The 21,342-nt window shown below is 42.2% G+C and overlaps 1 protein-coding gene across 1 annotated transcript in view; it reads left to right on the top strand.

Moving 5' to 3' along the window:
* TRABD2B (TraB domain containing 2B) overlaps nucleotides 1–21,342 on the top strand; it is a 259,719-nt gene that overhangs the window by 459 nt on the left and 237,918 nt on the right. Inside the window, exon 2 of the mRNA XM_085231346.1 lies at nucleotides 179–739. Within this exon, the coding sequence (XP_085087472.1) occupies nucleotides 179–739 (561 nt within the window). The remainder of the gene's footprint in view (nucleotides 1–178; nucleotides 740–21,342) is intronic.

The following is a 21,342-nucleotide window of genomic DNA, read 5'->3' as shown; positions in this document are numbered from 1 at the left end:
GTGCGAGGGGTGCGGTGTGCTGGTGGGGTGTTTGTGTGTGTATAGCGTGGGTATGGCATGCTCTGGGGCTGTGCTGGACGGTCCCCCGGCGTTCCCTGCCACTCGTGGGTTGCTCGTTCTTATTGCAGTGGTTCTTGACCCTCTGCCACTGACTGTCCTCTGCTTTCCTTTCCCCCAGCAAGGAGAGCTGAACTCCTTCCTCTGGACCATCCGCCGCGACCCCCCCGCCTATCTCTTCGGCACCATCCACGTGCCCTACACGCGGGTGTGGGATTTCATCCCCGATAACTCTAAGGCCGCTTTCCACGCCAGCTCCAGCGTCTACTTCGAGCTGGATCTCACCGATCCCTACACCATCTCGGGGCTGGCCAGCTGCCAGATGCTGCCCCACGGGGAGAACCTGCAGGATGTGCTGCCCCGTGAGCTTTACCGCCGCCTCAAACGCCACCTGGACTACATCAAGCTGATGCTACCCCACTGGATGACCCCGGACCAGCGGGGCAAAGGGCTCTATGCTGACTACCTCTTCAACGCCATCGCCGGCAACTGGGAGCGCAAGAGGCCCGTCTGGGTGATGCTGATGGTGAACTCCTTGACAGAGACCGACATCCGCTCCCGAGGAGTGCCGGTGCTTGATCTCTACCTCGCCCAGGAGGCTGAGAGGATGAAGAAGACGACGGGCGCGGTGGAGAGGGTGGAGGAGCAGTGTCACCCGCTGAACGGGCTCAACTTCTCTCAGGTAAGGAGGCTTCTGGGCCTCGTGGGTTGTTCCAGGCGGTTGGAGCCACTCTCCTATTTCAGCTGCTTTACTGAGGTGAACCTGAAACCTGTTGCGGTGAGGTGTGTTGCGGTGTGGGCCTTTGCATTGGGCTGCTGGATCTCCGTCGTGCTGCCTGCAGAGAGCTGTGATGTGCACAGCAAGCTCTGTGCATCTATCATGTGTATTATTTATTGGAGAGGCAAATGTGCAGGGTGTGAATGTGTGTGTCTGCTGGCTTGTCACTTGCGAGGGAAGCTTCCGCGCCTCTCCTCAGTTGACGGAGTTGAGTAAAAAGTGCTTTTTTGTTTGTTTGTTTTTAAATAAGGCAGCTCTGCGGTGCTTGTCACGAAGAGGATAAAGCATGAACAATGGAAATAGAAATTCAGCAATTGTTAAATAGATTTAAGTATGTGCAAACTGTCGGTTGTCTTTTAATAGTTACTGCGGGTCAGAAGAAATGGGCACATGTTGTCCTTGTGGTCTATGGGAAATTAAATGCTCAAGCTGTATGGACTTTTTTCATTTTAGAACAGGTAAAGTTCAGAAAAAAGGAAAAGGATGTAGATTAAGAAACAAAAGTTATTGGTGTAACTGGAGTCCAGAATTTTTTTAGTGGATTTAGCTTTAAACAACCAAATACTAAGCCATAAGGTCTATTTCATTTCAGTGGATTAATCAGGAACACAGGCACGGCTATTGACTTTGCTTTGTGAAACTGTTTATACGAAATCAGATTTACTAGAAATTCAGGAAATGAATGTGTGTGGAAGAAAACAAATAATCCAGAGGAAATTTAAAATGGTGTCAGTTACGGTTACAGTTTTTCATTTTTAACCTTCCTTTCAGCATTAATTTTAAATCAGTTCTTTCCAGCTGTAACTTACTGTCCTAGTTTGAGCAAAAGAATTCTTGGTGATGTGCAAGTAAGGATTAAAGACTGATCTTTGGTGTGATTAAATGTCCTTAGAGTGCCTTCTCCCCTATAGTGGGGACTCTCTGAAGAGTCCAGCTTACACTTACATATGATTCATCTGGTGTTCTCAGCTAGGGGACTAACTCTGCCTGTGGACTGCATAGGAGAAGATTGGTTGCGTACAGTTTTGGGGTAATTACAAGAAGGATAAAAAAAATCTAAAAAGCCCCCTGAGTGTTGGAATGGTTTGCATGCGTGCAAAGCAAGGAATTTGTTTTACTTTATTCTGTTTAAAAGGTGTAAGTGCCTATCCTTGCTTCTGAACTCCTTCTTCAAGGTGAGGTAAAAATAATTAACCACTGCAAACACCCAGTAGCATGTGGTTGTATAGGTCAGAAATGGAAGTTAGAACCAAGCAAGTGAAAGCACTTGGTTAAAGATGTACCTTTTGGAAAACTTCTAGAAATGAATCATATTGCACTCTTTTTAGATGAGAGAGCAGTGAGAGGGACAGGAAAAGGGAGAGAGTATCACACTCAACTGCTGATCTCACCATAACTTTGTTTTACTCTCACTTGCTATGTTTTAAGCAGAAACAGAAGTTTCCCCTTCATTTTAATAGACTAGAAAAGAACGGCCAAACTATCAGTGCCGCCAGCAAATAAAGGCAAATTATCTATGCAAAAAAGTTTGTGTCGATACAAAAAATTACGTTGTAATTATTGCAGAGAATTGACGTTGCTACTTCTGCACATTGGCGTTCTGGGGAATTTTTCATAGACAGAAGCTTTTTCTGGGAACAAGGCCACCAGAACACCATGAGACAACGTTAAGCAAAACCACCCAGTTATTTATTTTCTCACTTCCTCGAGATTTCATGCATCCTGACACCTGGCTGCTTGGTTAACAATAGTAATTTGTAAAGTTATCATGCTGTCTGGCAGTCCTACTGCTCGGTGTATTACTGTGCTAATTTAGTGGAGTGGATTGCTATTGCTAGGTTTCACCTCCTAATTCCACATCTTAGAGCCTTCCTTAAGCAACACATAATTAAAACACACTAAAATGGAAATCAGAAATTGAGCAGCTTTTGTCTTGTAGGGTGTTTGCACAGTTTGATGGGAACAGCTGTGATAAATTACGGTCCTGAATCTGCTAAGGGCATCAGCAGTTTTTACCTGTCTTCAGCATTACTGTTACAGGGATACTGCTTGTAATTCCAGCATTTAGAGTTCAGGTTTTAAAATGGAGCCTTGCTGAACCGTGTCACTGCTTTTGTTTCCCCCATCCCCAAAGTCCAGTATTTTTGCCCTTAGCAAATTAAAGAAGAAAAAGGCTTTTTTACTTCTCCCCCTCAAAGGCAGCTTTGTGCTACTGCAAATATTTAATCTGACTGCACGCACCGAATCTGTTAATCTGATACTGCAAGGAGGAAGAAATCTAGGAGTGGTCCCGGTGTGGTGCTTGGTTTTGATCTGCTCTGAAAGAAAGCGGATACACTTGCATTTTTGACCAGGAACGATCTTTGAAACGTTCTGTGCGTCGCTTTGAAATGTTGATTGTCTTAACCGGATGAAAAGATTAAGGTGGCTGATATAATTGGCTGCTTCCTGGAGAGCTAGCTCTTGCAGGTAAGAGCACAGTGCATTGTTTTTTATTGTAAGCCCCCAAACTTTGTAGTTTGGGATTTGTACCCCCCTTGGAGTTTTTGCTCAGAGTTTTGAGCTGCTTTCCCTGCATTGTTCCTGTTGCTGTGCTTTCCCACTGCACGTTGGGAATACAGTGGGATGCTCACACTGCTGGAGCATCTTTGCTCTTCCCCTGTGGCTTTGCAGCTGCTGGTGGCACAAATCTGGGTGTTGTACAGCTGGTGGCAAGGCTTCCAAATCGCAGCAAAGAGCTCAGCTGGGAGCCTGACAACAGGAGAATTGAAGTCAGATGTAGGTGAGATTGAAATTTCAACACTTCTTGGTAGAAGTGGTTTCAGGGTTTCGTTGAAGGCAAGATAGAAAAAGTTAACAAATGCAGAAAGAAGCAGCAGATAACTTTTCTATCTGACAATGTAGGTGCTTATTTACAGTGCAAAAAGTGGTCCAGGACTGAGAAAAGCTGGTGGCAAGGCAGATGGAGCTTATTCAGAGCCTTGTCTTTGATCTTGGGCAGAGGCACTGCAGCCAGCGCAGGATGGGCCAGATGGGCTTTGAGGTTAGGAGATGCTCCAGATTCCTCCTCCTTTTTAAGACCCTCGCACAGGTCTGTGGTGAAAAATATCTCCTCAGACTGAAGTGCACTGCTGTTTGAGCGAGGAGGATGCTAAAGGGAGAGGGTCTGTGTGTCCTCTGACAGTCCTTCCCTCGCAGAGGGCAGACGGTGGGCTATGGGCTGCAGGGACTGCTCATCACCCAGGTGCTGTGTGTCCTTGGCTGGCAGCTGCTGTGTGTCCTCAGCTGACATCTCATCCCTGCTGAGAATCAGACTGCTCTGCCCTGCAGAACTGGCTCCGGTAGCCTGAGCTCAAAGCCTACCCTATAGCAGGATCCTCAGCTGAGAAACTGTGAATGTCCCTTCCTTGGGGTTAAAAATAAAAGCTTTCTCCCATCCTGTCGCAAGTTCTCACTGCAGGGAGAGTCTTCTGGCAGTTAGTGCCAGATGCCTTGAATCCCAGGGTTTTGTAAGGGGTATTTTGTGTAGGGTCTGACTATCCTGATGGATCTGTCAGGGAGCTGTTAGGCAAGAGGGGAGCTGTGAGCAGCCCCTTTTCTCTTCCTCCTCTAGTCGGGTTTTCTGAGTTATTCTCTGGCTGGTATCATTTCAAACTGCAGGGGGAGATGTTAAATATCAAACCGGTGTTGATTGGATCAGAGACAGCCTCAAAGAAAGAAATCTTAGACTGTGCCAGATTAAACTTCACACTTCACCATTCTTCCCCTTTCATTTCTTTACCGCCTCATTCTCTGCACAAATAAACCCTGTCTCCCTACTTTCTAGCAATGAGACAGCATTCACCAGGCAGAAATTACTTTGTTAACAAAATCAGTCTTCATTTCCCAGGTCCTGCTGTTCCATCAAACCCTGGGACATGGCAGCTTTGATTACTCTAGTGATAGGATTAGAGGTGGAACAAGTGCTGTTTAATAAAAGGCCAATGGGTGGTCCATCAAGTTTGGTCACTGACAGATCTGCAGCCTCGAAGCTGGACCTTCAATGGCAAAGCAGCATGGCACAGTGATACTTAGGCAGGGCCACAGCTTGTGGACTTGCTATTCCATCTCCCCTGTGCCCTTAAAAAAATTAAACATTTCTGTAATCCTAAAGCAGAGATTCTCTGAGCTGATAGGAACCGGCACAACCGACTTCAAGGGAAATTTGCCTGTTCGTATGAATGAAAGATCCAGGCTCCAAGATTTTCAAACCAGATTAAGGGGCTCAGTTTCAAAACTTGTTGACTTTTGACAGTCTGTGTAATGTATTTGAGGGAATATTTTTAATTTTTTAATTATTTTTGGAGGAAAAGTGGTCTTTGCCTAGTAGAAATCGTGCCTTTTTGCTTTTAAAAAATTTCAGGCTTCATTAGAATCATCAAAAATTGTTTAGTATCATCTGTTTAGGTTGCTGCATGTTGTTGGAAGAGGTGTTGTTAAGGGTTTGCTGATATATGTGTGCACGTAGTTTTTAGTTTGCTGGCTTCAATCAAACTATCACCTCCTACCCCAACCTCGACATAAAAAAGAATTCCTCACTTAAGTTATCCGTGGAGCAGAAATTCATACAGCAGAAATAGAAATCCTTCCATTAGCTCCCTCTGAGTGCTGATGGAGCAGCTTTGCATCTGTGCCAGGGAACTGTTGAGAGTGAAACTGTGCAGGTATTAAAACTACAGTAGTTGCAGTAACACCTGAAGGGATCAGTGGCTGGTGTTTTATAGGTATAACTAACTGTATGTGCTGTTCTGTACAGCCACTGTGTGCTTCTTCACCATAGCTCACTTGAAAGGCTCACTCTGGCTTTTGATGCCTGTTAAGAAAATAGCCAGTCAGTTAATGACGGCTCGAGGGGCAGCTAGCAATTCATCTGCTGTGTTTATAGTGTGTATAACTGCTAGTGGTGTATATAGAACAGGTGAGATACAAGCCCCTCCTTTCCCTCACACCTCCCTTGGTAAGATCCAAGCCTGAGACAGTGGTACCTGCCTCCCATGAGCAGACCTGGGTACATTTTGCTCCCTAGTGGAGATTTCACTCCCCAGCTCTGCTAAGGGATAAGAGGATAGATGGCCCAAATCCATCCGTCTTTGAGCACTATTGCTGCTTTCAAATCCATATGAAATCTTCTCTGGAGCATTATCCCACCTTCAAACTGTCCCCCAGTAATTGCAGAATATGCTGCTCTTTAGAAAATGATGCTCCCTCCAAAATGATTTTTTCTTTGTTTGTTGCCTTCTTTTGGTTTCTGATGCTCTTGTAAGAGCAGTCAGGATCCTGCAATGGGCCTTGAATGCTTTACTTTATAAACAGAATGAACCATTGACCTTGAAAACCTCAACCTGAAGTATAGTGCAACCTACAGTCCTCAGAAAGTCTTTAACAGCCTCCCCTCAGCTCCCTGGTGAGTAGCAATCCACGTTATAAAGCCAGCCCACATCATTCAGGCTAGTCAGAAGTTCCTGTATTGAAAAGGCCAGAAAGGATCTTAAGCAAGGGCACTCATTCACCTTGTTCTCCTGCAGAGACAGAGATCAGTGGCAGGGCTCCTGGCAAAGTGTATTTGGGAACTTCAGGGGGACATACTGCAAAATAAAAGGTTTCTCTGGAGCTGTGCCTTATGGTGAAAAAACATTAATCTCTTCTCTGTCATTAGAAGTTGATGAGACAGGTAAACAGCAGAAGGAATCAGAAAGTTGTCACTTGAATCACATTAAATTGATGTGATTTCTTTCATCTTTTCATCCTATTAAAGGAGTTCCCTGCATGCTTGGATGTCTTCCCCAGAGCCATTTAGGGCAGTACAAAACCTTAGTTTTTCAGCAAGGACAAGTGTTTGGGAACTTTGTTCTTTAACTTTCAAGAGTCAGCGTTAGAGGAGCTTCTTTTGCAGGGACACGTGTGTCTGCCTCACGCCCACACACTTTCCCAAATCCCTGTTTCAAACCAATAAACAATTCAGGTCATAGATGCTGCTAGACTGAAAATCCACGGAAAGCATTGTGGAATAGCCACAAAGCTTCAATATCTGTCTAAACCTCTTGAAGGTTTATATGTGCAAGTCTCTGAGGTATTTTTCTGCACATTACAACTCTCTGTGGAGCTGATATTCGTTCTATAACCCACTCAGAGTTATGGATTCCAGCTTGCTTGAGACATCGGAAATTAAACTGGTGCTTACAGAGCTTTTAATTGCAGACATTGCTGTTAGAGCTTAACATCCTGGTTCTTGGACTGGAAATGTAACAAAGCTGTATACATACCCTTCGCAGACCAGGAACAGATAAGCAATTAAAATGCACGAGTGGCTGTACCCATGACAAAAACTAATAATTATAGCACCTTGTTCATCCCCATGTATTTACTTTATCCAGTGTTTAAGAGCACACGTGCCTTGTGCTACTGTTATTATTTATTGGATCTAGTTCTCATTTAGATGCGTAGAGAATTTGAAGTGACATGGTTAATACCTATGTCAGAAGCTTGAGCAGGAATTAGCATAGATGACTGCTACTTTTATCACTGGCTGTTCCAACAGCAGTGCTTGCCATTTGGGTTTTGAATTTGTAGAGCTTCTACCGCAAGTCATTTCAGGACTTCTAGTACAATATAAATGAAAGTTGCTAAAAACTGTAAATTAAAACCATGTGTTCAGCATCTTAGGATGAATGCTTGCGACTTGAGGAGGCTCATTAGCAAAAGTATTTTTAGTTTGAATAAGATCAAAGACCCTAGATTTTCCACTCTAAGGGTCACTTGACATAGACCTAGACACTCCATTTCTCATTGTATGTAGAATCCCACTGTGCAATTGTGCCTGAAGAAATCATCATCCCTGAAATATTGTAATTACTTTTGTTATCAGTGAATCACTGCTGATCACCCTTGTCCAGGCACTGAAACAACACTGAGGGCTGAAGAGTCTTGCAGATGTCAAAAGGGAGTTTTATTGTTGGCTTCTTCAAAATTAGGATTGCAGGAGCATTAGATGTGAAAGACCACTTAGTGTCAACCAAAACCTGCATGCTGTATGCAGTCCAAAGTGTCTCTTGAAGCCAGGGGTAACACCGACCCATTCCCAGAAGCAAAAAGTTCTGATTTCTTCTTTTCCTGGGCTCTGTTAACATAACAGTTACAAAACCTTTCAAATGAGTTTCCAGTCCAGAGGTTCTTTGTGCTTGAGTATCCCTGCAAAATCTCAGAGTCCATTGAGATGCAAGTTCAGACTGCTGAACACTGTTCAGAAAAGCTAGCGTAACAACGCAGTTAAGGGAGTAACACTGAATGCTTTATGCTTTACCCACGTTCATCAAACTTGCTTCTTCTGCCCTGTTCGTGTATTAGGGTACCCACTGGGAGACACAAATATCCCCAGTTCAGAAAATGGAGAAGGAGCTGCCTGTGTAGAGGAAGGCAAAATTCATCAAACTTGCTTCCCAAGCCAAGGAATAAGAAAAAGGAAACAGAAACCTTCAAGATATTTTCAAACCTCTTTCCATTTTAATAAAAGTCAACTTATGAGGAACACAGGAAAAATATTTCTTTAAAGTAGGAGATTCTGTGTCTTGAAAGTGCCCCCTCAGTATTTTAGAGACTGTATTAAATCCAAGGTCTCCATTAGGCCCCCTCACTTTTGTTAACAGTCACAATGAAGACTGATTATTCTCTGTACGCTTTCTGCCACCACACAAATTTTGCTTTCCTTTGATTTCTTGCAGGCTTTTCCTATTACAGGTGACAGCATATAATAGTGATGGGGAATATTTATTTAAATGTGAGACAAAATGCTCACAGTATGGGAGTTTGCAGAGTCAGCAGAGGGGGAGAGGGTGAAAGGGTGATTTGAGAAACATGCCCAACTTTTTGAAGGTCTTCGTATTTCTGGCATCAAATTGATTCAGTTTTAGAAATAATCATTGAGATTAATGTTATTCCAGCAGTGAGCTGTGATGAGATGCATCCCAGTGTGTCCCATTGGCTCTATAGCACTGGTAAAATCATCATAGTACTGTTAATTGCAAAAGAGCTAGCCCTTAGAGCATGTGGTGAGCTGGTTCTGACATAGGGAAGACCACTGGGATCCAACTGGGATGCTAACTTGTCGTTTGTTTTCAAGCTCAGGTGATTTTTTATTTTTAGGATGTCACATGAAGAAGAGGAAGCAAGTATGCTAAAGAGTTGCAAAATGTTTTTATGAGTTAGCTACAGAGAAAGCCTTTCTTTCTCATGATGACTTTCTTTCCTGATTAATACAGGAAAAATACAAGACAGACATCTTAAAAAATTCTCATTATTTGTTTACTGAAGAAAATAACTTATTAAGGCATAGAATCAAACAGTACCAAGACATGGCCAAACTAGTTCTAATGTGTCTAGGTTTTCAAACACCAGCATGCTCCATTGGTTGACAGCTGCAAGCAAAGTGTATTTCAGTTTCTCTGTCATTTCTCCTTTCCATTTCCAGATCACCAGGAAGATATTTTCTCAGCTTAAAGCTCAGAACATCAAGCCATGAAACCATGATATGCCATTCTGAAATAATCCTTCTGGTAGTGAGGTGAAGTTCAGAGTTCAAATCAGCAGGCATTCTCAGGCGTGAAACAGTATTCGACTTTATGGAGTGGCTTGTGGCTGTATGCAGGCTTGTGCTGACTAGCTTTTTACTCAGCTAATTGTGTGAGGCCAGGGAGGATTTTCTTTATTAGCTCAAGTGGCTTGGCTGTGAAATCAGACATACTGTACAGTATATAATTCAGCTCACTTTCAAAGGCATTTTTGTTGAAGTTGGGTATCCAGAGAGACCTGAGCCTTCAACATGGATGTATCTGAAACACACTTTAATTTAATGATTTAAAGTCAGCCTTTATACTGGTTTATGTTCCAGTAATGGAATAGTGCTTGCTTTAGAAAAGATTCTATATATATCTCCTTGCATAAAGGATTTTTTTTTTTTTATTCCTCCCCCCCCCTCCCTGCATTGAGCACTTGCTGTGTGTTAACTGTAACTGGCCAGCTTTGCAAGGGACTTAGCATATAACTTCTTCAGCACATTATGGATCTGAAGTTGAAAGGAAGTATAGTTTGGAGTAGCTGAGAACTGCTTGTAATACCGTTTTGTGTTTTGGGAAGTACAAAGAGCTATAATCTCCTAAAAGGTGTCATATTTTGGCATATTTTGGATTTTGTCATTACTGACAAAGAGATCTCAGTGGATGATATCTGTAGGAATGCAAAACACAATCACCAAAACCCACACAAGATCTCTTATCAGGCTCTCTCTGAAGCTGTTGCAGATTCATTTGAATTACACTGGAAAGATTTATCTCTTATTAATGGAGCGCTCTTCGTTTTTTAAAATTGGGTTGTGCAACACATCAAGTAACAATGTCATAACACATCATAAATCAGTTTGTTCACTGAAGGATTCTAGATGAGTTAATCTAACATCCTGGACGTAGTTCATGAGCAGTTAATTTTAGCAGTTCTCTTTGATACGTATCAGTTAAAGCAAAGCAACTCCAGCCATTATGGAGAGAGTCAAAACTGGTTAACGGCAAAGCAAGTATGGACAAAGATTGTTCAGAGATAAAGCCTTTGGCAGATCGTTCAAGTGATCTGTGCTTTTTATAGAACAATTGTAGCTTTAATACCAGCAGTGCAGACACTCTGGGACAAAGAGAAAACACACACACACCAAACCACAGAAGAAAACCACACGCACCACTTGGTAGTCACATCTAACAAGAAAGTCAAGCTAAAGTTCACCAGCCCTGACGTAGTTCCCAAAGAACTCCGTGGCAGGCAGTGGGGTGGGAAGAAGTACCCTAAAAAAGACATTCAGGAATTATTCCCATTGTTGGTGGAAGAAATCGAGAACGTTTGGTTTGAAACACAAAGTTATCCAGCAGCCTGCCAAATACCATTTATCTCAAGGTCATACAATATAAATAACCACAGGAGTTAGCTCTAAAGCAAAGGAGCAGGAGGTAGCCAAACAAAAATAGAGGAAGGGATTCCTCTCTCTTTCCTGTGGATGTTCTGTGTGCTACTGAGAAGGTTTTAAGGCTTGGCATCTGTAATAAGTCTAACATACAAAGAGCAGAGAGTGTAGGAGAATGTAGCCTTGTGGAAGGAATCGTGGTTTGAGACCAAGCTACTAAACTGTCCCGCGTTTCTGCAAGAATTAGTCAGGGATTATAATTAAAAAGAAAAGGTCATCTAGGAAAAAAATTCCTCTTGGAAGTTGAAGCCTGAAAACATCGATTCCTGTTATACAGCAGGGACAACTGGTGTTTATTTTCTGTTTAGATGGGTTGATGGTGTGCATTTTCCTGTTCTTCTAGCACACCAAATCAGAGAGAAAGAGAAAAACAAGCTTAACAGCTGCCAGGTCTTATATTCCAGCATTCTTACCAGTCAAGGAAGGAAAGGATGTTCTTTCAAACTGAAAGTGCTGTTCTTCAGCTATCCCTTGCCTTGTTCGGCCAGCACTGGCAGCGATCACTACATAGATTCCCCTTCCTCTGTGTGGTTGGAGCTCTGGTTTCTTCAGAACAGAAAGAAAGCAAGCTGGCTTCTGGATGAGACTTATAAAAACTTACTTCAGCAGCATCCAGGAACCCTAATCTATAATATATACATATAGGATAATTTGATATCTATAGGCCTTACCTAACTAGTTGGAAACAGTCATGACCCTAGAAGCTGAAACTTCCCGTTCTTATTATGCCTTGGGCTAAGACAGTGGTTTTTTCCATCTATAAATTTCTTTTATTCCTTTCAACTTATTTAATTCTTTTAGAAAAAGAAATTCTTGTATGCGGTGAGACCAGAGTCAATGAAATGTTGATGTGAAGGGGCCACCTACAGGACTGCTGTCTCCAGAGCCTCATAGTTCTTCAGGCAAGAGATTTTGGGATACATCTGCGTCCCCTGACAAACAAACCAGCTCCACCTATCTTTACAACTCATTTTCATTCCTTCAAAAACACATTTTCTCAAATCCAAATGCTTTTCAACAATGGCAGACATCACAGAATAGCGTCATTAGCAATGAACCAAGGACATTTGTGTTGCAACAACTTTTGTTGAAGGATTACTGTGTTGAAAATCCCTAGATTTTGGCACAAGCTGGAGAACTCAGCAGTTCCATTTTGCATGTCCTGCCATCGTTCAACAAGAGGACTTTGTTGCTAGACATCGCAGTAGGGCGGCCAGTTGGCTTCTCCCAATCTCCTTAGGTTTCCAGATGTCATAACAACATGAGAGAGAGTGACTTAGCCATCTTCCTTTTGTTTACGCTGGAGCTGCTAGTCAGAGACCAAGTCACAACACTGCACAGCTTTTCAAAAAGGACTTAATAGGTCTCTCTGTAAACAGATCTAAATATTTGCTGCAATGACATTTATCGCATCACACGTCTGGCGTGAGTGTTTTAGTCCTTGTTTTGCTCGCATGTTTGGATTCTCTTATAAACATTAATGAAGTGCTGGAATACAAATGAATGATCCCCCCTTTTCTTCCCACCGTGGAGGGGAGGGGAATGGAAGGGCACAAAGTAATAGTAGTTCAACCTTTAACCCATAATTGTTCAGTACATTTTGATGACAGCTCTTGTTCTCACGTGCTTTAAAAGACTTTATTCAAAATGTACATCCATGCAGAAATCATCACACCTTTCTTCAAAGGCAGCTGGAGTAGGAGGCAGCTCTCGACGGAGTGTCACTTGATGTTTGGCTGGCCATAACAAGTTGCCCTGCTGCTGTGTTGCCAGCATGCAGCATTGTGCCCCATCTACAAGGAATTTAATAGGGGATATGTTTAATGCATTCTGCCCTTGGCGGCTGCTTTGGGCTTCTGTCTGGCCAGAGTAATGAGCCTGAAACACCTCAAGGCTCATCTACATCTTGTTGGAGAATGAGGTCACTCGGTAGGTATTTTGCAATTGCTTACAGCGTGAATATGACTGCAGACAATACACTTGCCTATAGCCTGTTCCATTCTCTCAGTGCCCTTATGCAGAACATAGGCCCTAGAAAGCAGGCAGCTTTCTGGTCTGTCTTTTGATCTCCTCATTAAAGGAGTTGAGGGGGGGCATGGGTAAGGAAACAGTGACCAAATCTTACTTCCATAGTGGTGACCGCAGGGGCAACTTTTAGTTTATTTTCATATTGCTGTGGTATGAGGCCGTAAAGAAGATGTGTTAGGTACCTGTTTTCTAATTGTAAGAGGGGTAAATCTGTGAAGCCTTCATCTCTCAACCTGCTCCATACTGAGGAAATACTGAGTATCTCATTCCTTTGTGGGAGCAGTTACAGTACTCCTCCTCCTCTCTGTGCAGTTCGAAATGTCATAGTATCTTTCATACATAATGAATTGTCTTCATCTCCTGCCAGATTGGACAGTACTTTGCTCAGGACCTTACTGAGCATCTTTAGTTTGCTCAGGTGTACTTGCAGGAGTGGTGGTTTGGCATCCGTGGTAGCCAGTAGGAAAAGAAATCCTACATTAGCCAGGAGAATTTCTCTAGAAATTTCCTCAACTCATGCAAGTAAGCTCTCAGTTCTTTGTTAAGAGCAAAACTGCTGCATTTATGCTGTGGGACTTAAAAGAAGTAATAAATGCTGAGGAAGTAATCAGAAGTTCATTTTTTAGATGATCTTTAAGAAAAACATTGTGCTGTACAAAACATCTGTGGGCTGGTTGTCTACAAGAGTACTAAGTGCAAAGGATTTATTTCCCAAAAATCAGGTTTTAGGAGGTCAAGATTAATACCCAAGAGCAAAAAAAAAAAGAAAAGAAAAAAAAAAAGTATATGTTTCCTCCTTCAGAGTGATTAGGTATAAAATGGGTTAAAAATGATACTGCCTTTGGATCAGCTTGTGTATGAAAGTATTTAATTTGCATATCCTTGTGTACTATTAGAAAGTGCCTGTCAACTCCATTAGTTATCAAATTGCTTATTTGTCATATGCATTCCTTGACTAAATCCTTATCAGCTTTTTCTCTTGTAACAGTATTTGTTTATGTGAACCAGAACTTTCAATCCTAAGGAATATAAAACGTCTCTCAGAAGAATTTCTTCATTTGCGCTTACAGGGACTTAGGCTGGTTGCTACCGAGAGGATGCTCTGTAGGATGCTTTTCTGGTGGGTAGTTTGGGAGTACGAAACTTGTCTGCATAGGTGCTCCCTTGTCACCTCTGTCCATGTTGATAGTTAAAATAGAGGACAGTGATTTTTACAGTTCTCAGCAGCTGTGAAATACTCATTGGAAAAAGGGAAAGTTGGAGATATGGACAGAAGAGAGGATTTGATGACATTTTTGTCATCTTCTGCCTGATGTGCCAACACTATTGGGGACTTTCTTTTTTGCTGATTTATAGTCCAGTGCACTCCAGGGTCCCCATCGCTCAAGCATTTTGCCTTTCTCTCATTTTTGGAACACAAACATGGAAGTGTATTTGGAACTCACTGGAGCTTTAAAAACAAAACAAAACAAAAACCTAAGGCAAGCTGCCAGATCAGAATCTAATACGCAACATGTGTTTACAGGGTTATAGTCTTCTGCCATGCTCACTTTAGCAGGACTCCAGTATGAAATGGAGTAAATGCCTTCCAAGACCTTTTATCATCCACTGTGCTTATCAAAACAGTAAAAATACTGTTTTTATTTTGGCAGATGTGCCTTTCCTCTTGTCTGAAGCCTTTTGACTTCCCCACCACATTTGGGATCAGTGGAAGAGTACGCCCTTGGTCTTGCTTATCTGGTTCTCTTTACAGGAGCTCATCTGCCTTGGAGCTGGCCTGGTTCCTCCACCACTTTCACAAGCATCCCCAAACTGTATGTCTGTAAGGAGAGAGATCTATCTGCCTTGTGCAGTTGTAATGTAAATCATGGCACTCTGTGAAGGGTCTGTGTAGAAGTTGTTGTCCAAGTGTATGACAGAGGAGGAAGGGTGGTATTTTAAGCTAGTTTGGGTAGCCTCAACTTGTAACAGTAACATCAGTAACAGTACACAAAGTCCAAGAAAATTCAACTTGAAGTATGTAAAAATGTTGTGGCTCGAGTTGAAGTCTTGGTAAGCTCTGAAAGATCAGCAGCCAAAGCAGCTATATGCCCACCACTTTTTCTTCTCCTGCTCGTGTATGTAGGATATGCCTCACATGATTCATTAAGCATGTTAGACCACATAGATCCTGTGGGATCTACAAGCAGAACTCCAGGCTTACAAGGGCTGTGCTTGCATGCTGGATGGCTTAGCAGGAGGCAGGTCTTGTCTGGGGCCTCAAACACAATCAGTGTGGTTCTTTGTGTGCATGCAAGATGGGCAAGATATTAGAGCTATTTATTTTTGGAAAATGCTTTCCATAGGCAGAAACAATACTGACATAATTTTCTGTATTTTGAGGGAAGAAAAAAAAAGTTCCTTCAAATATCTCAGATTCAAACTTTAAGTGTAGCTAGAAAAACCCAACAGTCTCGTCAGCAGAACAAAGGCCTCGTGGCTGACCCACATTGTTAGTTGTTAGTTCACAACTACACAAGATAAAAAAGACTGAATTCTTAGCTTTTATCTTTTGGTAGAATGTTGTTCCATGCTGAGTTATGGGAGGCAACAGAGGTGGAAGTCTCCTAGAAGCTTTGGATGAGAAAGCCATTGGGCTTTTCTATAACAGGAGCTCTCTAACACTGACTCCACCAGGATACCTGAGTAACCTAGGTTGTTTGAGGTAGGGTGACTTTAGCTTATAGTGAATGTACTCTGCTGATATCAGTAGAGGTACAGTGCTTTACATCTTTTAGGAGTTGTTGTTGCTCATAGGAGATTTAATGTGATTTTTTCATCTGATTTCAAGTAGATCAGATTACTCCATAACTTTTAGTAGCATCATATGTTGTGACCACTCATTGTTCCTGAACTTTCGGATGAAAATGGGAGGCAGGACGTAGCAGTTTCACTTCAACATCTGATCAGGGAGGTCTCTCTTTGGTTATCTTAACTAAAAATTCATTTCAGAAATAAAAATCACATGTATGGAAGCCACATAGACAAAAATATAAATACAGATGTTTTATCTTTTGCAGCTTCAGGGTCTTGTTGTAACTTGGATGGACAGAAAGCTTTTTGTTTTTTAAGAGAGATTGAATTGGTTGTAGTGGACTTTCAATCCCTCATCTCTGTCTTTGTTCCCAAAATGTTTACTTTCCATCACTAAGGAGATTAGCTGGTTGCGTGCTTGGTTCAGTCCTTGAGTCAAAAATTTATCCTTCTGCTTGCCATTCTTATTTGCCTTTGCTGGTTGGTTTCAAAGAAATTTCTGTGTCTGCTCCCTGTTCTGTTTCAGCTGTGGGTAGTTTTATTTCTCTGATAAGTGCAGAATAAGATTTAAAAGATTCAGTCAGTGAAAGTCCATACTGGCAAATTCCTGGGACTCTGTGACTACTGGGACAATGACGTTTCCCTGACATAGGGTCTGTTTCCTGTATTTCAACAGCAATCTAGCTCCTAATCACTTGTTCTGTGCAGAAAGCATTCACTGGATGCTTTGTTGCTGCCCAAATGCAGATGTAGGTTTCAGATTATGAGATTTCAGGTTCTTTGTATCAGCGTGGGTTTTAATGCTCTTGGTGACACAGCCAAGTAGTGTTGTTATGATAGAATTCAGAATTGATCTCTGAAGCACCTCTCTGTAGTGTTGCCTCATGCATTCTCGACTAGCAACGTATTTCTTTGTCTAAGCGACTTCCAGTATTGGAACTATTTCCTAGCATATTTAAGGTTTTTCTTTACTATTTCCAGATGTAGTTCCTTGTTTTACCATTCCTTGACTTTGTAAATATATTTTCTCTGGAGTTAGTGCTGATCAGTTATTTGGATAGAGCTGTCATGATGCACAAGTTCATGGTCTGTCTCTATTAGAAGACATTTTTAAAGATTTCTTTTTTTTACAACCGCAGACAAACAAACGGGCTTCTACAGACTTTGAATTGCAGCTTTGTCCTGTTTGTTAACCAGCATTCCCACCCCTCCTGGGACAGTTCCTAGAGACACCTCGTGGCTGTCAGGAGCTCTACAGTGAGCATCAGAGTCACATCAGATTGTTTTATACTGAGCCTTCACATGCAGAAATGTTTTTAGAAGACTTGTGAGAGAGACTGTCAACTTGCTGATTAAGCTCTGTTTTGATGGAAACAAATAAGCAAATATGTTCTTACGTAGAGTTACTCCTCCATCACCACCCAAAACAATGCAAGCATATCATTAGTTTGAGCGTAATTAGAACTGTCAAAGGAGGTTTTCTATTTAAAGCTAAAAAAATATGTATTTAATTCCTAAATTTCCATACCCCGCTTTATCCTCCCACTCTGCCCATTCTGTGCAAGTGAAGCAGACAGCTCAGACTGCATGAATGCAATTTGTTGGTGGGATTCTTAGCTTTCCAGTGAAAAGCCACACTAGACAGTGGAAGCAAAAAAACTAGCCCCGTTCCCTTCAAACACACAAGCCAGGATTGAATTAGAGAGCAAGCTTATGCAAGAGAAATCCAGACTGACTTCTTTAGATTTCAGGTCATCCATTAAAGCAGATAATTTAAACAAGAGAGTCTTGGTGAGATAGCTCACCAGGCAATAAGTCTTTTAAATGTTAAGTGAGCAAGACTTTGTATCCACAGCTTTTCCTCTGTTTGATAGAAGCTCTTCCATGAAAGTGGTGCTTTCAAGAACAGAAGCCCTCAGAGGAATAAAGTATATGGTGGTTTTACTGGTTGTAATTGCTCTAGACTTGGCTTAGTAGAGGCTTTGTGCTTTTAATGGTCTTCTATCTTTAGATCTAATTATTCAAAATCATATCATAATCAAATCACAACTGCAAGTACATATAAGTAGAGTGAATAAGTAGGGAAGTGGAAATAGTCATGAACTGTTTGTCATTTCTATTACTTCTCCTTTTCTTATTGAAAACGGAATCATGCAAAATGCTGGAAACCATCTTTCTGTAACAAAAGAGAACGAAGTCCTTCATGTTCTTTGCACAGGGCAGACAGATGATTTTCCTGAAGAAATAGTCAAAAAGTCCAGAGATCTCCTCAGCATTCAGCGGTTTGTTCCCACTCCCAGCTGAAGAGGGAAAGCAATAGCGAGTTTTAGAGGTATGGAAAGTATGAATTCAGAGCATTTTCCTCATAACAGTCAATCAAGAAGAAAACGTGCCTGTCCATCCTTCTGATCACTAGAGCACCTTGGTGGAGTAGGAGACAGAAGATGACAATTCCAGGTTAGTAGTAGGACTTTGTATTTCTGTTGCCTTAATTAGAACTTAAGACCACGTAATTGACTAGAGCTCAGTATGTGTATTGAGTGTCATGCTTGAGCTGAGACTGTATCTGTATCTAAGGATACTTCTGCTCATGCAGAAGTCAGCCCATGCAGACTTCTTGCACTGGGATGGAGGTGCAGCTCGTACTTCTTTCCGTTCCATGAAAAGCATGCACTATGTAAGGTAGTGTTAAGATCTTCCAAGCATTAAACCTTAGGAAAAAAAAAAAAAAAAAAAAGTCGCCATGTTTACTTCAACTTTCCCTTTCTGAATTGCTTTGACAGCCCTGTGCTTTTCTTACTCATTTTGGGGAATATCCAATCTGCCATTGGAATTATTTGAATTGTACAGAAAGAAAGAAGGGCCTGTTTCCCTACGAATTCCATATATTGTGTTGCTGGAGCTTTTCATGTTCCACAAACAATGCTCTCTTTTTCTAACCCTCTCCCCCTCCTGTTACGGCCTGACTTTCTATAATTTTCTTGACATGGACAACTCAGCATTTTTGTGGAAAGCTATGACTGATTTTCTGCAGCTTTACAAACAGGAGCTTGCTAGTGATTTCAAGAGGATCAGGTAGTTTGATTCAAGTGAGGTAGCACTTTGGAACTTTAGACATATCTCAGCAACGCATCAGGTTGTGAATGATTGTTTTCCCATAAAACATTCAGTCTCCCACTGGCAAGTCTCCTCTCATAACTGAGGAGGTATTTGGAAAACGTTGGTATTTTTAAATGTCTTCTTAATCCCTTTAGATCTCTATCCATATACAAGTTAGTAGCTTCATTTTTCCACACACCACTTTTTTTTTTTTTCTTTAGTTAATAATTCAGTTATGATCCAAGTGAAATCCCAGAAGGTACTCAGAGTTGCAGGAGCTCTGGAGTTCAAGTTCGTTTCAAGTATCCTATGAATCTTTTAATATTTCAGTGGTGTTTCACGGTCTGTCTTTCTTCGGTTACTTATGAAGTTGGATCCCAGGAGGAAAATCACAGCTCAGATAAGTAGCTGTGGTAGATATTGCAAAAGCAGTAGTGTTTCTGTAGCTCTGCAGTGGCTTGATCCTTCAATATTTTGTTTTCTTTCTTTATTCAGAAGAAAGATAATTTTCCTTCTCACCAACCTCACAAGGAAGACATGAATAAGCAGGATTTGGGATAGATGTCTGACTGGTCACACCCTCATCTGGCTGTGCTTACTGGTGCATTTTGCATAGCATTTCTGGAATACTTGTGCAGTAATGAAAGGGTTATTGCAGCATTTGATTTCAACCTTATAAAGGCTGTGAAAGAAATGCCAGGCTCATGTAGTCAGAAAGCAGCAGCACTGATCATGTGCCATGTCAAAAAGAGGAGAAAAGATCCCTTATAATGTTTGTACTGAACATGAGTGTTGCTTTAAAGCTGCCTTGCAGCCCAGCTGCTTTGCGGTGGACCTGAAAGGTCTTGGGTTAATGTCATCTAATGCATCCTAATGGCTAGTCTAATTGTAACTGCCATTCCAGCTGTCCCTTGTGCGTTTAACTCATGTAAATGAAAAACACAGCTTTCCAATTTACTCTTCAGCTTGAAATATTATCTTCTCTCAAGTATTGTGTTTTAATTGCAGAAGCAAGATATATTATATATAGGAAGAGTGGGTGAAAACATGAAGATTTTGTATAAATAGCACAGCTTCTTAGCTGTTTCTTTGCTTCTCCATTGACCTGTCTTCTCTCAGCTGACTGCTAACCAAACAGACATTGGACATGTGCTCCAGCTGATCCAGAGAGAGGATAAGAGGGCAAGTAGAGATGTGCCATCACAGTCCCAGCTCCCAGATGCTGTAAGACATCCAGTTAGACAGCATCACTAAACATGCACTTGCCCACTTTATTTCAGTTGGGAGAGGCTCTCCTGAGTTACACTGGCAGAGAAGATCAAAATCTGACTTAAAAACTAGGTGGCAGAGACCAAAAAAAAAAAAAAAAAAAAGAGAGAGAATTCAGCAGACACTTCGAGGTGGGAAAGGCTGCCAAATGGGCATTCCTGCCCTTGCTTATGATTCTCCCCCACATACAACTGGCTGTGTGCGTCTCGGAGCAGCCAACATAGTGATCTATTCATAAAAGGCCAAATCCAGGAGCCGACCTGCGAAGCTTGAGCGCACTGGCTACACGCAGGGAAGGTGGAGCGAGGGCTCAGAGGGGCTTCTTGGAGTTGTACAGTACAAAAATCCCCTTCTTTCCAGTTAGCTGAAAAGCAGGCAGAGCAGCAGGAAAGAATGGCATAGAGGTTAGGGTTTTAACCTGAGGCTTGGGATAGCAAGGAACAACTCTCTAGTCCATCAGAAGCAAGGTCAAATTTGACTTCTGGGTTATTTTCTTTCTTTCAAAGGAGCTTAGCTCGCTCTTGGCTCAATATTGGCAACGTTAGGAGAAAACATTTTGTGTTGGGTTCACAAGAGGAAAGTCATTGCCTAGATGAACATCCTGGGTTCAGTCCCTCTTCTGCATGCAGGCAGTGCTGTGCAGAGTACCAGCTCCCAGCTTCATGCACCCTCACAGGGGCATGCTGACCAGCTCTGGGCAGGGCTTTGCATGCTTCTTGAGAGAGGAGACATCAGAAGCTCACGCTGAGCTTGGTAGGTCTTGAGTAGAGCTGTGGTTTTCTCAGAGCATTTTGGTTTGTGGTGTTTTGCTGCAAGCAAGTAAAGATTAATACTCTCCTGAAGTGGGCTCTTGGCTCTCCTATCACCTGACCAGTGCTCTCAGAATTGAAACAGGGTTATTCTATTTAGTCATTCAGGGAGAGGCATCTGGGCTTGGAAAACAAAACAAAACCTAACCCCTCTTGGCATTTCACAGTGTGCACCTGGACTGAACTTCTTGAGTCATTTAATCTGCCAAAAACCAGAAGATACTGACGCCTCCAAGAAGATGAGCCAGCGAGTGACCTTAAAAGCTTCTGTCTGTGTTTGCATGGAGCTGAAAGTAGCCATCAGGCAGATCACTGGGTGGTCCTTACACGGTGGCTGTGGTGGGACTGATGGAAAAAGGAGTGACCCAGTGGCATGAGATGCTTCTTGGTTGCCCTCTTCTGCTGAGAGGGGAGACAGCATCCTATAGTCTCATGAGGGTAAGGCAGGATCTGGAGCAAGCTATTGAATT

Source organism: Meleagris gallopavo, chromosome 10 (assembly GCF_905368555.1).
Source record: "Meleagris gallopavo chromosome 10, MGAL_WU_HG_1.1, whole genome shotgun sequence".
Classification (NCBI taxonomy): domain Eukaryota; kingdom Metazoa; phylum Chordata; class Aves; order Galliformes; family Phasianidae; genus Meleagris; species Meleagris gallopavo.
Note: the sequence above shows the minus strand (reverse complement) of the source record. Positions and strands in the feature narration are given on the sequence as shown.